At 43.7% G+C, this 12,968-nt stretch overlaps 1 protein-coding gene across 4 annotated transcripts in view; it reads left to right on the top strand.

Annotated features, from left to right (window-relative positions):
• LOC101940193 (actin-binding protein WASF3-like) overlaps positions 1-3,239 on the top strand; it is a 49,466-nt gene extending 46,227 nt beyond the window's left edge. For all 4 annotated transcript variants that reach the window (XM_005291777.4, XM_065556591.1, XM_065556590.1 and 1 more), the window contains one exon: positions 437-3,239. In XM_005291777.4, coding sequence (XP_005291834.1) covers positions 437-594 — 158 coding nt within the window. In that variant the 3' untranslated portion in view covers positions 595-3,239. The remainder of the gene's footprint in view (positions 1-436) is intronic.
• The last annotated feature ends 9,729 nt before the right edge of the window (positions 3,240-12,968 follow it).

The raw sequence follows: 12,968 nt of genomic DNA, 5'->3' as shown, positions 1-12,968 counted from the left end.
TTTAAAAGCGGACTGCACAGAGCACAAGCAAATGCCCAGTAGGGAACAAGCTTGCACTAGGCACCATGGAGAAAGCGGTGGACAGCATGATCTAATATGCTTTTTCCTTCTCCATTTCAGCTAACAATGCTGGGTTGAACAGTAGGGAGGGAGGCAGGCTGGGGCTGTGCAACTCCATGTAGCCCACTGGTGGGCGGGTGGATGGGTGTTTTACAGGTCCTCCTCTGTGCCAGATCCATAGAGGAGATGAGTCAGCTACAGCACCAGCTAGGGAGCTGTAGCTCAAGCTACAGCAGCCAGTGCTTTTAGTTCCGAAGGTCCCTGGTTCACTCTTTGGTATGCTGGCCAATAGGGTGGCCATCACACATGCTCATATAGACAATGGGTGTAAGCTGCTCTTGCTGACCTTGGAGATTTCCCATCCTCTCTACTGCAGGAATTCAACTCCGGAAAGTCCAGGAACAGTGGGAGCAGGAGGCGAAGAAGGAACCGGTTGGCAATGATGTAGCCACTATCCTGTCCCGCAGGATTGCAGTGGAGTACAGCGAATCAGACGATGACTCGGAACTGGACGACAATGAGTGGTCAGATTAAGAGAGCTCAGCATGCTGTGTTGGAGTGTCCTCCCCCCTCCCTGCTTCTCCACAAGAAGGTGTGTGTGGCTGGGTTTCCCTGAACATGAATGCTGATCACCGTCAGCACTTAGTGTGACTTATTCAGGAGCTTTGCTTTTACACCATGTTGTATTCTTGAAGAAATGATGGTAGTGTTGTCAGTGGAGAGTGCGCACAGGTGGGACATGCTTTAAAAGCAGCAGTAACTGACATCTGCCCAGAATCTCGCCAGGTGTGGCTATGACACTTTAATAATGCTGAGAACACAATGAGGCGAGGATCAATGGAGTTACTCTGGATTTACCCCAGGGTGACCGCAATCAGAAGCTGGTCCCACGCATGTGTTTATAGAGAAACAAAACTGCAGAAACAGCACTGCTTATTTGGCCAGATGTTAATTTTATAATGAAAAGCTCCTGAAAAAGCATCCTGTTCCCATAGCAAATACCGCCACGTGGTTATAGGTGTCTAGAGACCACAATTCACTTGTTTGTATTTTCTGCAGATGTTTAAAATTGTTGGGATTTGGACCGTATGAGGCAGGGGAAAGCTCTGTTCATTGCCATGAAAGTTACGTGCAGAAAGAGTCTGTTTTCCCTTTAAAGTAATGTCGTTAGCTTTGCGTTCTGACAGTCAGAAAGGAGAGTTCTCTGCTGTCTCCCAGTTTCACTTTTAAGAGCACATCATAGGGAGGCACAGATGTTTGTGGCATGGTTATATTTCCAGCTCTGCACTCAGATTCCCTGGGGAAGAGCATGAAAGGAAAGTTTAGTGTAAACCTGCTCTTCTTTTGCCATCAGCAAAGAAACAAAGCACTTGTTACTGAGTAGAAAGGAATAAAGTCAGTTTAAAGAGAAAAGAACCTCGCAATAGATTTAAGTTGTCTAAGAAAGATCCTGAAGGCCTAGAAATAACTGGCTGACAGTGCTGTCCTATTGTTGTATCGCCTTATTATTATTTGAAATAAAATTAACCAGGCTAAATATAACTCTCAGCCGCACTGAAGCAACCCCATTGGAGTTAGTAGGGAGCAATATTTGTCCCTTTGGGTTTTCAGTTTCTAGTATCTGAGAATCTCCTTGTACAATTGAGGTGAATTCGGTCTTATTCCCGAAATAGTTATTGAGGTAACAATTCTTCCGCTTTTACTCAGGCTGAATAGTACGGTACGCCACGAGCAGTGGTAATGGGTCGGGATGGAGTACAGCAAACCTGACAATGACTCTGAACTGGGGGATAATGAGTAAGATTGGTAGGATCAGGCCCTGAATTAAGATGCTGAAAACACCAGTAAATGCTATTTGGTTTATTAATCCAAATGGACAGTGATTCATAAAAGCATTTTCATGTAGATACTGTCGGAGAAAAACACAGTTCTCACTTTTTGTTTGGGTACAGCAAGTCAGATGCTTTATTCTCTGCTTCCACAATACTAAGGGAGAAGCCCTGAGAATCCAAAGGGATCCTGTGGGAAATACTGAAAACCCACAGTAAGTTCTGAAAACTACAAGAGAACAGGAAATGGATTCTGACCAATAGAAAACTGGCCAGTGTCAGCCTTGAGTCTATATGATATGGTCAAATAGGGCCCCAGTGTTCCAGGGACGTGCACGCACACACCAGCAAACGCACCATTTCCACTTCCCCATCCGCAGTCTTGTCTGACTCATGGGTGGTGAATGAAACTGGATTCTCTTATTTCCCTCATGGTAACAGGAAACTTGCACTTTGGCTCCACCCTCTGGCTTCTTTGTCCATGCAGGTGACTGAAAAACAGCCAAGGGAGGGATACAGGCAGGTAGTGGTCAGCCAGAGTGAGAGTGCCTTGGGTGCCTGCAGGCAGGAAGACCTGGTGAAGGGCAGGGAAGATGTTGGCTGGAGCCCACAAGTGTCACTTCGTATAGAGCCCCATTTGGCTAGTGCCATCGTTCACCCTTATTCACTAGAGAATGCGGCTCTCGAGCCAGCCCGCTTTGCAGGGAGAGGGGACGAGGAGGTTCGCTATTCAAACCAAGCAGCAACAGTTCCTGAAACACTGCAGCTACACGGCATATGTCAGCCCAGCAACAGGAAAGGAAAAAGAAACCAAGATAACAACCCAGCAGGATGCAACACAGATTCTCATCGGCATTGATATAGGACCAACAGCTCAGCTGCAGATCCTGGGGCAATGGGAATGTTAAGCAGACATAGAAGGAGCTGGTGCCATGTTGTTGAGCTGGGAATTCATGGTGTGCAGTAGTTACACCAAAGGCTCTTGCTCCTACCATCATCTTGTCTCTGTTTAGAACTAGCAGGCAGCCCCCAACCTGAGAAATGGAAAATACAGAGGTAGGAAGCTGCAAGCCAAACCCTGATCTCTTTACTCAGGCAAGTAGCGCCACTGAAGTCAATGATGCTACTTTCCTCAGTGAGGCGAGCAGGATTGGACCCCTACTGCAAGAGCAGGAAAAGCCTTGTACATTAAAAATAACATATACAAAACCACATAAGTATTTATTATATAGTGTTGTTAATATATGCATGATTTTGATGTGACCCACAAATGAAGAGAAATCCCAGACTCATGGGCTTGATGTGTAAGATTAAAAACATAACATATTCCGACATAAAGTGAATGCTAAAGAGATGTAGTAATTGCCTTTATCTTTGGTACATCCCCTTATGACCTTGTGTGGGGCCTGGGCACAGTCCCTGTCCTTGCACACTGGATGTGCAAGGTCTGGGGATTCTAATGCAGAGAAGGATATTGGTATCAGGTGAGGTGCTGGAGGCACAGTGCCTGAGGGAATGGCCTCCAGAGCGCAGTCCACTACTCTTCTCACCTTTGCAAATGTGAGCTGTGTCTTAAACCCACAGAGCCTGACTCTGCTCCACTTTCACTGGTTTCATACCTGTGTAGCTCCACTAACATCAGTGAGTTACTCCTGATTTACTCTGGCTCATAACATTGGAATCAGGTGGACAGTCTTGCCCACCACAGATTGGCTCCTAACGGTGACAGGGCCAGACTCTGCCCAGTTTACTCAAGCAAAACTCACTAGAGTTCATGGGAGACTGGCCTGAACTAGAGGATGGGACCTGGCTTGGATTTGTTGTCATTTGTACAACCCAAGATGTTAGTTGATCATTTTCTCCAGCGTTGTTGACTTAGCCTTTCATAAGCCATCATAACAAACCAAAGCTGGGGCCTCGCCCCAAACTGGCACACCTGCTTTCAGGCATAAAGTGGCATGGGGGATAGAATTCAAATTCATAATGCTCTGGACCGACTGGGAAATGACTGCCTAGGAAGGAGTACTGCAGAAAGGGATCTGGGGTTATAATGTGTCATCAGCTAAATATGAGTCAACAGTGTCACACTGTTGCACAAAAAGCAAACATCATTCTGGGATGTATTAGCAGGAGTGTTGTAGCAAGACACGAGAAGTAATTCTTCCGCTCTACTCCACGCTGATTAGGCTTCAGCTGGAGTATTGTGTCCAGTTCTGGGCACCACATTTCAGGAAAGATATGAACAAATTGGAGAAAGGCCAGAGAAGAGCAACAAAAATGATGAAAGATCTAGAAAACATGACCTATGAGGGAAGATTGAAAAAAATTGGGTTTGTTTAGTCTGGAGAAGAGAAGACTGAGAGGGGACATGATAACAGTTTTCAAATACATAAAAAGGTTATTACAAGGAGAAGGGAGGAAAATTGTTTTCATTAACCTCTGAGGATAGGACAAGAAGCAATGGGCTTAAATTGCAGCAAGGGAGGTTTAGGTTGGACATTAGGAAAAGCTTCCTGTCAGGTAGTTAAACACTGGAACAAATTGCCTAGGAGGTTGTGGAATCTCCATCATTGGAGGCTTTTAAAACAGGTTATACAAACACCTGTCAGGAGTGGTTTAGTTATTACATAGCCCTGCCTTGAGTGCAGGGGACTGGACTAGATGACCTCTCGAGGTCCCTTCCAGTCCTACACTTCTATGACTCTATGATTCTATGATCCTGCTCCCTTTGATGTCAGTGGCAAAACCCCTGGTCGTTTCAGAAGAAGCAAGATCATCCCTCAAAGCTGTACCAAGGAAGACATATCTTGGTTAGGACACATGTGGAGACAGAGGCATAGCCCAGAGGTTACAGCCCAGGAGCACATGGCTTTATGTTAGCATTGCACTGCCCAGATTCTGGCCTGCTACGGGAGCTGAAACAGATCCAGGTGTGAACTAGATGAGGGGCTACTCTCACTTACAGCACCATCCCCGTGGCTGTAAATAGGCTGCACTACAACCCACAATAGTGAGTGATATGGGGCCACCCCTTCCTACCCTGGCATGCAATGGCCAGAGTATGTACTGCTATTGAGGAGGGTAGCATATTGTCTGCTTATGTTGGCCCTGTATTGCTCTTGCACTAGGGGGATTGATCCCCAGTCTGTTCCGTCTCCTTAACAACTCCAGTCCATTGCTGGAGCACCATTGGCCACCATTGGCCCCTCTCTTTTGTGTTTATAGCAGCAGCTGAATTATGTGTTGTGCTAAGCAACCCACTGAGGCGTAGCTGTAGTAAGCTTTATCAGGCCCATGCCAGGGTTGATCCCGTAATATATTTCCTAGCACACAACTTTGGAGTGTTTTGGTCTCTCTGGGGTCACACCAGCCATCTTTCTGAAATTCCATTTGGCCATATTGTTGTTGCACAGCAGCCTAATGGACAAAGTCTTTTGGATGGCAGGGTGTTTATCAGAGAGGCTTTTAAAGCTATATCTACTCGGTGTGTGTGTGTGTGTGTAGGTGCGCAGTTGTGCTGTTTGCAGAGACAAAATGCCACCGTGAACCCCCTCACAGCAGTCGAGTGGACTTGCTTTTGCTTCCATATCTATTTACATGCTTGTGCCATATGCTCCCCTCTTCTCCCTCATAAGTACCACCTGATTCATAGCGCATGTTGCTGTCCTTTGGCTGCAGCTCTGTTTAGAACCATCACTCCCCCTCAGACATAAGCTCACTCCCTACAACGTTCACAAGCAAAGCAGGAGAATCACAGCTCACTAAGAGTTTATGGGCCAGATCCCCATAAACTGGCTCAGCTCACCTGACTTCTGTGGAGCAACACTGAGTTACTCCATCGGACCATGTATGTTTTCTGTGGGTCTGATCCTACAAAGGGGGTGAGCAGCCTCATTTGCCATTGACTTGAGAGACTCAGCACCTCACTGGATCGGTCATTATATAGTTTTGTTAGGCAGAATTAATATAGTTTTGTCCCAAGTCCTACGTTATGTATCAAATCAAATGTATATAGGCCCAGCTCCTCAACGGGTGTATACTGATGCATCTCCATTTAAGTCAAGGGTACTATAATAATTTACACCAACTGAGAATAGGGCCCATAAACTCCTAGTTTTAAATATTTTGTATATGTGTGCCTGTTTCCATATACACTGCTAAAAGTAGGCCAGGCTACGTTATACAACCGGAAACATTCAATCCCCAGATGGGGTGATATAAAAGTGAATATTTAAATATTTTATCTAGCTTGGCAGCCAGTAAAAAGTACAATCCAGGTCACAGCTGATTGAATTTCTCCTCTCTGTCAAATACATCAGAAGCAGGCTGAGCAAAATCCACTATACATTAAGGTGTAATGTGTCATGTTAAAATAGAGCCTGATAGTTTTACTGCCAACACACAATCACACTATGCCCAACATTTAACAAATTGGACCTATCTAGTGAGAGCTCCTATTTCCAGTTTATGAGTCTTGTCATGCCTGCCAATTTATGGACATTGATTAAAAATAGTAAATAAAAGATTGCATACAGGGGAAACTGTATTCAGTTTATTTACCACATAAGATATCCTGTATCCAGTTAAAAATAAATACATTATTTTGAGCCTGCTATGGAGTATCAGTTGAAGCATCTACTCCATGGAGTCCACGAGGGACTTGTCTGTGCAGATCTTCCTGGGAAGTGGCTAGTTACTATGGTGATGAGTATCCCAGAGATAGGTAGATAGATCTTCCATAAACGAGGTCTATTCTCCATGGCTAATTATGTTACTGAAGTCTGATCCAACTCCTGTTGAAGTGAATGGAAAGTGGAATGGAGGGCCAGTACAGGCATCAGATCCTGTCTTTCCCCTGACATCAGTGAGAATTGGATCTTGAGGCTAGCGGCTCTCACAGGATCATTACCTGCAAGAAAAGGGCTTATTTATTTTCCAACCTTCCACTGAGGATTTGAAGAATACTGTTGTGATGCAGTGAACTGGAGAAGCGCTACCATCATATTGCTCAAATTCTCCTACTTTTGAAGATGTCCTGTCCCTTGAAGGTTTTGCTTTTGGTGACCAAACATAATATTTAGTTTGATTCTTCAGAGAGTTCTGTCCTCATAAATTTTCTATCTTTAGATCTCTTTTAAGCTGCCTGACAGTGTAATCGGTAGCTGCTTGTTTTAGCTGAGAGAAGCCTCCCCCCCGCCCCCCATTTTCGGCACACTGATCCTTTTACGTTTGAGTGATGTGCTAGCAGTTTTTCAGAAGAGGTGACACTTCATGGTACCAGGGCATAAATGTTGTGCAACTGTGGGCCTGGCCCTGCAGTCCTTACTCACACCCATTGAAGGCAATGAGAACCTTGTCTGAATAAGGGCTTCAGGATCAGGCCTGTAATAACTTTACTTAGGCTTTAGTGGTAAGTGCCATGTAATTACACACTGATAGAAGCATAGATATTAGAGATGAGTGACTCATGGGGCTTTTCTTAGTTCATATTTCCACCAGCAATGGGTTGTTTGCTCTTGAAGTTACTTGTTCCTATGGATTAATGTGGACCAAACCTTCTGACCCAAGTAAGAACTGTAGTAAGGTCCTGGACACAATGGCGCAGAACAAGAGTTTACTGTGCAGGGAGAAGCACATGAATGAATGTACAGCCCTGGCAGAGCAAAGCTACCTGCAGCAGGTTTGTGAGGGGAGTTTTCAGGGTGTGGCCAGTGGATCCACACGCCAGACAACCCCTGGTATTGGTGTTGCAGTGACTCCAGAGTTTGCCCTATGCATGGCAGCATTCCAACCCTAAGGAATTTTCCTCTGCAGAGCTCTCAGGCTCTGTGCATGGTAGAGGCGCTGGTCCCGTGTCACTAGATCCAATCCGTGGGATTGTATTTATCGTTATTATTATTTATGTCTATGGCATCACACGTCAACGTGGCACTTTACAGACAAAAATAAAAGGACAGGACGCTGTCCTGGCGAGCTTGCAGTTTAACGTAAAGATCATATAACCTGCACTGCACTTTAAAAGATCAATCATTTACACATTCATAAATTTACCATCTAATTAGATGCTATTTGTGGTGTCATTAATTCCCCTGCCACTACATTGTAATTACTCAATAGTGCCTGAATAAAGAGAGAGCACAAGTGAGCCAGGAGTTTAGGGTGAGATGGGCAGCTTAGGCTTCTCAGCATCTGTTACAGTGATAGAATTGTCATCCTGGGAAGCAATACTATGTATTTTTAAAACTGGTATCTGTGCTCCCAGATATATTTTCCCTTTATTTGTCTTCCTTGCTTTGCACTGAATGAGGCAGTCATGCTGTTCTTTCATCCATCATAGCCCAAAGTAAAGAGGTCGAGATGTCCATTTCACGAACACAGCTGGCACTGATTGCCAGATGCCTAGCTGGGAGCCTCAGTAGTGAGACTGATTGATTGGGCCCTGGAGACTGAACAAACCTGTCACCCCCGGAAGGGGGTCTATCCAGGTGAAGGTTGAAACACATGGATGGTAAGTTGGGAGTGTTTGTGCTAATGCTACTTTGTAGACAACAGTCCCCAGAGCTGCCGTTCCAGCACCGTATAGCAGCACTAAACAATGAGGTCTAGTTTACCAGGTACCACTAGCTCTTCCCTTTTTGGTATTATTCCACACATGAATCATGCCTGGCTGAGAAGAAGTATTCTACATGCGGGTGATGGTGATATCTAGATTTGCTGTCTATCCTAGAGCATGGATAATAAGGGGTGTACAGCTTATTGATGTAGTAAACAATTCATGTACTTTTGATGGTAGTGTTGACACTGACATCATAGTTGAGAATAAACTTATGGCCAGAGGCTATCAGAGGTAAAAGGCTCACAGCACAGACTAACGCAGAGCATCCATCACATTCTAGTACAATATACTTCAAGGGTTTTAATACTTGGGACCAGATTTTCAAAGGTATTTAGGTGCCTTGCTTGCTTGGGTGCATTATTTCCTTTCCAAGAGTGTTCATCATCATACTCACTGCTAGGAATAATAGATTAGATGTAGAGCTAGTTATAGACTCAGAAGGTCATAGGTTAATCTTCCCCCTCCAAACAATATGAATATTTTCACATGGCCAAAGGTAAGAAGGTAAAAACCAAGGGCCAGATTTCCAAAGATATTCAGGCACTTAAAGATGCAGCTAGATGTCAAGTGGGATTTTCAAAAGCACCTAAGCAAGCAAGGCACATAACTACCTTTGAAAATCTGGTCCCAAGTGCTAAAGTTTGCTTGTTTGGTTACAGAAATGAGTGTCAGCAGTTTGACTATGGACCAAGCACATCCTGCATGCCTGCTTCCCTACAGAACTTTCAGAAATGCCTAGTTGGGGGTTTCAATGGCACATCCTCACAGCTCTTAGTGGCACACTCAATATATGAACTCCATTGGCATGGTTAATCCCTTCCTACTATGTTTTGCACTGTCTGCTTAGCGTATTGGGGTACTTTGTATAGTATATATAACCCTTAATGAAAAAGAACAATTTGTACATGAGATAATGTAAGATAAATGTGGAGAAGAAACCCTGTGTTCAGTGCAATTAAATACATGTTTTCTAGTTGGCTTTTTTTTTTTTTCATAAAACACACACATAATGTATTACACAAGGCCAGAATTTGATCTCTCTCTATTGTTTTGGATGGTCAATAACATTAGTATGTTGTGCATGCATCCAGAATATGACAATTTAAATCACATGTTAATTTAATAGCTAAGGAAATTCAAGGATTGTCATGGTCGGATATGTTTAGCTTTTTGAGTCTGACCAGTTGGCTGCAGGATTTCACTCCTGATAAATAATGATGATGATGCATTAAATGTATGCAGGGTTACCTATTAAGGCTGTATATCAAGAGGTGAGATTGGTTCTCATTGAGATTCTGTCTGTACATTCATGTTGTGTCCGTAGGGAATGTTTTTCCTTGGGCATTACAGGTAAGGTCGGAGTTAGATATAGCTGACCCCTCATATCTTTATTTAAGATCCAGAAGGGTCTTTAGCCAGGTCTGATTTTCCTTCAGTGAATTGTCTAGGATTGCCTGTCCAGATTGAGTTTTGCCCAAGTGACTGATCCTGCAGTCATTTGCTGAGGCAAAGTGTTGATTAGTTTTAATGGGCTGTTTTCCCTGAGTAAGCCTTAAAGACTCCAATAGCTTGAGGTTTCAGAGATGCTTCCAAAGTAAACAAGATGAGAGACGATTTGATCTTCCCTAATTGTCTCCTTCTGTGGTGTAGGAGGCTCTGACTGGAGAACCCAGGACAGAGGAGAATGTGTCACAGGAAGGAAGGGAGGATGAACTATCACTCCATGAAATATGTGGAGAAAATCTGGCCAGGCAGATGGAACGCAGTGCACCACAATGTCCCTGGAAGGCAAAACTGGCACGTTAGCTGGTCTAATCTCTTCTCTATTAGTCAGAGTTTCCACAGAGTTCTGAAGATGTAAAGTGCGAATTATTAGTAGATTAGTGGGTTCTCACCCTTTCCCACACAATGCACCTTTCCTTAAGATGGTCATTCTCTTATGGGTACCTTCCCCCAACTGGCCTCCCAGGACTGATACTAAACCTCCTTATGGAAACTTTTGGCAGTTAATTGCATGAGAAGTTATTAAAAGGACAGAAGTAAAGAGAGAAGATGAAAATACACTTGTCTAATGTATAAATTTGGTTGCACGTCCCCTCATTTTGTATCTCTCCTTCTTATTTCCCTTCCCTGGGCATGAGACTTTCTATTTATTAGGTCCATATCTTGCTTTGGTGATTGCAACCATAGTCTCTCCCAGTGGCACTGCAGTTTGTTTCTGGCCTCCTTTGTATTTGCTGCCCCACTCTGGTTTTGATGTATTCTGCAAATGTGATAAAGATTGACTTTATCCCCCAAAGAAACACCTGACAAAGGAAGACATGAAGCAGCTGCAGAGAAGCAGAGGTGCTTGGAGATTTTTTTTTAATTTGGTTGGTAAAAAAAATAAATTGTTTTTTTGGAAAGTGGTAGCCCAAAACCAGTGCTGGACAGGGCTGCAGTTTGTGAAAAATGTTACTGCTTGAAGTGTGAAAGGTGTTTTAATAGGGAGAAGTAAGCACTTCTGTGGACCACTTGGAAGTTTATCATAGACCATCCACAAGTCACACTGTATTAGATTAAGGCTAACATTTTCAAAAGTGGCTGCTGATTTTGGGTGGCTCAGAGAGGGGTGCCCGGTTTGAGAATTTTCAGCTTCATTTTCAGAAGTACGGAGGATCTGCAGCTCACACTGCCTTCAGCTAGAGTTGTGAGTTCTCAGCACCTCTGAAAACCAAGTCTAATATGTTCTCAAGTTGGCCATCCAAAAACTGGGCACTCCTAATGAGTGGCCACTTTTGGAAATTGGGCTATAAATAACAGGGAAGCAAGAATTGAGGGAGTTGAGCAGACAGCAAAACAAACTGTGATTCAGAAAGAAATTCTGTCCATCACCATGTTAGGAGATGTCTCGCTATCTAGAGGCTCTGTCGTGGTTGAACGGTCTCAGCTCCCACTGAAGTTGATGAACACTAATTTTTTATTTAGCCTGTAATCCATGCTAGCATATACCTGACATCTGTGCTAGGTACTTTTGGTACAAAGAGAGACACTTTTCCCACAAGACTATTCATAAAAGAACTGGACTAAAAACACATTTGACTTTGACTAAGCCTAATGAAGTTACCATGAGGGAAAACTGAGGGCATAAAGTTTTCTTCTATGGAATGTGGTCTGGTTGTTCCAGCAAATGACTGGGAGTCAGAATTCCACGGTTCAAATTGTGGCTCTGCCACTGATTCACTTGATACTGTTGTAGCTGTAGGCAACTCATTTCCCAGTGCCTCAGCTTGCCCATCTGGAAAATGGGTCTAATGCTTACCTCTCTGACTGAAGTGTTATGAGGATTAATTAATCAATCAATCAATCTTTGAGGTGCTTTGAGATTCTTAGAAGAAAGGTGCTACACAAAGGTCCAAAGTTCTGAAGTGAGAAACACTGCAGTATTAAACGCTACCCTTCCCCCCAGCACATTGAGGTGGGCAAAATCCTTTAATGAAGCCCAGCTATTTCTCTTGACTTTATCTCCTATGCTCTCACAGTGATGCGATAGCATTTCAGGAGCACTTTACATTTTGTCGTTTTACTACTGATTTTTAAAAACATATTTTTCAAAGTGGATAAATACTCACGTATGACCATGAGATCGTCAAAAGTTTTGTGCTGCTGCTGCTGCTGCTTTGGGAGTGGGCGAGAGCTGGATGAATGAATGTTCAGAGGCAGGTTCCAAAAGTGTGAAATTCACACAAGTTTCTGTGCCCCACTTATGTCCTATGTACGTCTTCAAAACAGGGCTTAACTGAGAGTGAGGTGGTGCACAGACTCTGAATTTCACCTAGTTCCTGCAGTTAGATCCATGCATAGATTTTTGTGCTGGCTCATCTTCAAAGGGGTAAATTCATCTAGATCTTGCAATGAGATCCAGGCAAATAGACCCTTGAGCCCTTGTGAAACCCAGTTAAGACAATGGGGCTCCATTAAGGCACAGGGGGTGGATTCCATTTCATGATCAGGCCGTTGTAAGTAATTGTCCACAGAGAAAGAATGATGTAATTATAAATACATAGGGATTAAGTGTCCACCTTGCTCAGGCAAAACTTCCTAGAGCTTTGGGTGACAGGATGAGACCTGCAATGCCTGACAGAAAAGTCACTGTGTATTTGTTCAAGATAGTTTTTCTGACTGTAAGTGACTGAAATCCTTTCCTTGTCATATAATCATGAATAAAGTAGCATAAGGGGACAAGTTAATGATCTGTTATTGCAGCGTGTTGATGAGAGCTGTAATAATGAGACTTACTGGATTCCATCTGGGCATAACTCGACTGAAATGTATTTCTCTGCTCCTTAAAAAATGTCTTGGCAGCTCTCTCCACATCCTAGTCACTTTTGACCCAGAAACTGACAATTTCAGTGCCTACAGGGAGAAAACTACACTGTGCTGGCACCAGTTACTACTAACAAGGGTTGATATAAACTGTAGAA

Source organism: Chrysemys picta, chromosome 9 (assembly GCF_011386835.1).
Source record: "Chrysemys picta bellii isolate R12L10 chromosome 9, ASM1138683v2, whole genome shotgun sequence".
In the NCBI taxonomy this organism is placed as follows: Eukaryota; Metazoa; Chordata; order Testudines; family Emydidae; genus Chrysemys; species Chrysemys picta.
Note: the sequence above shows the minus strand (reverse complement) of the source record. Positions and strands in the feature narration are given on the sequence as shown.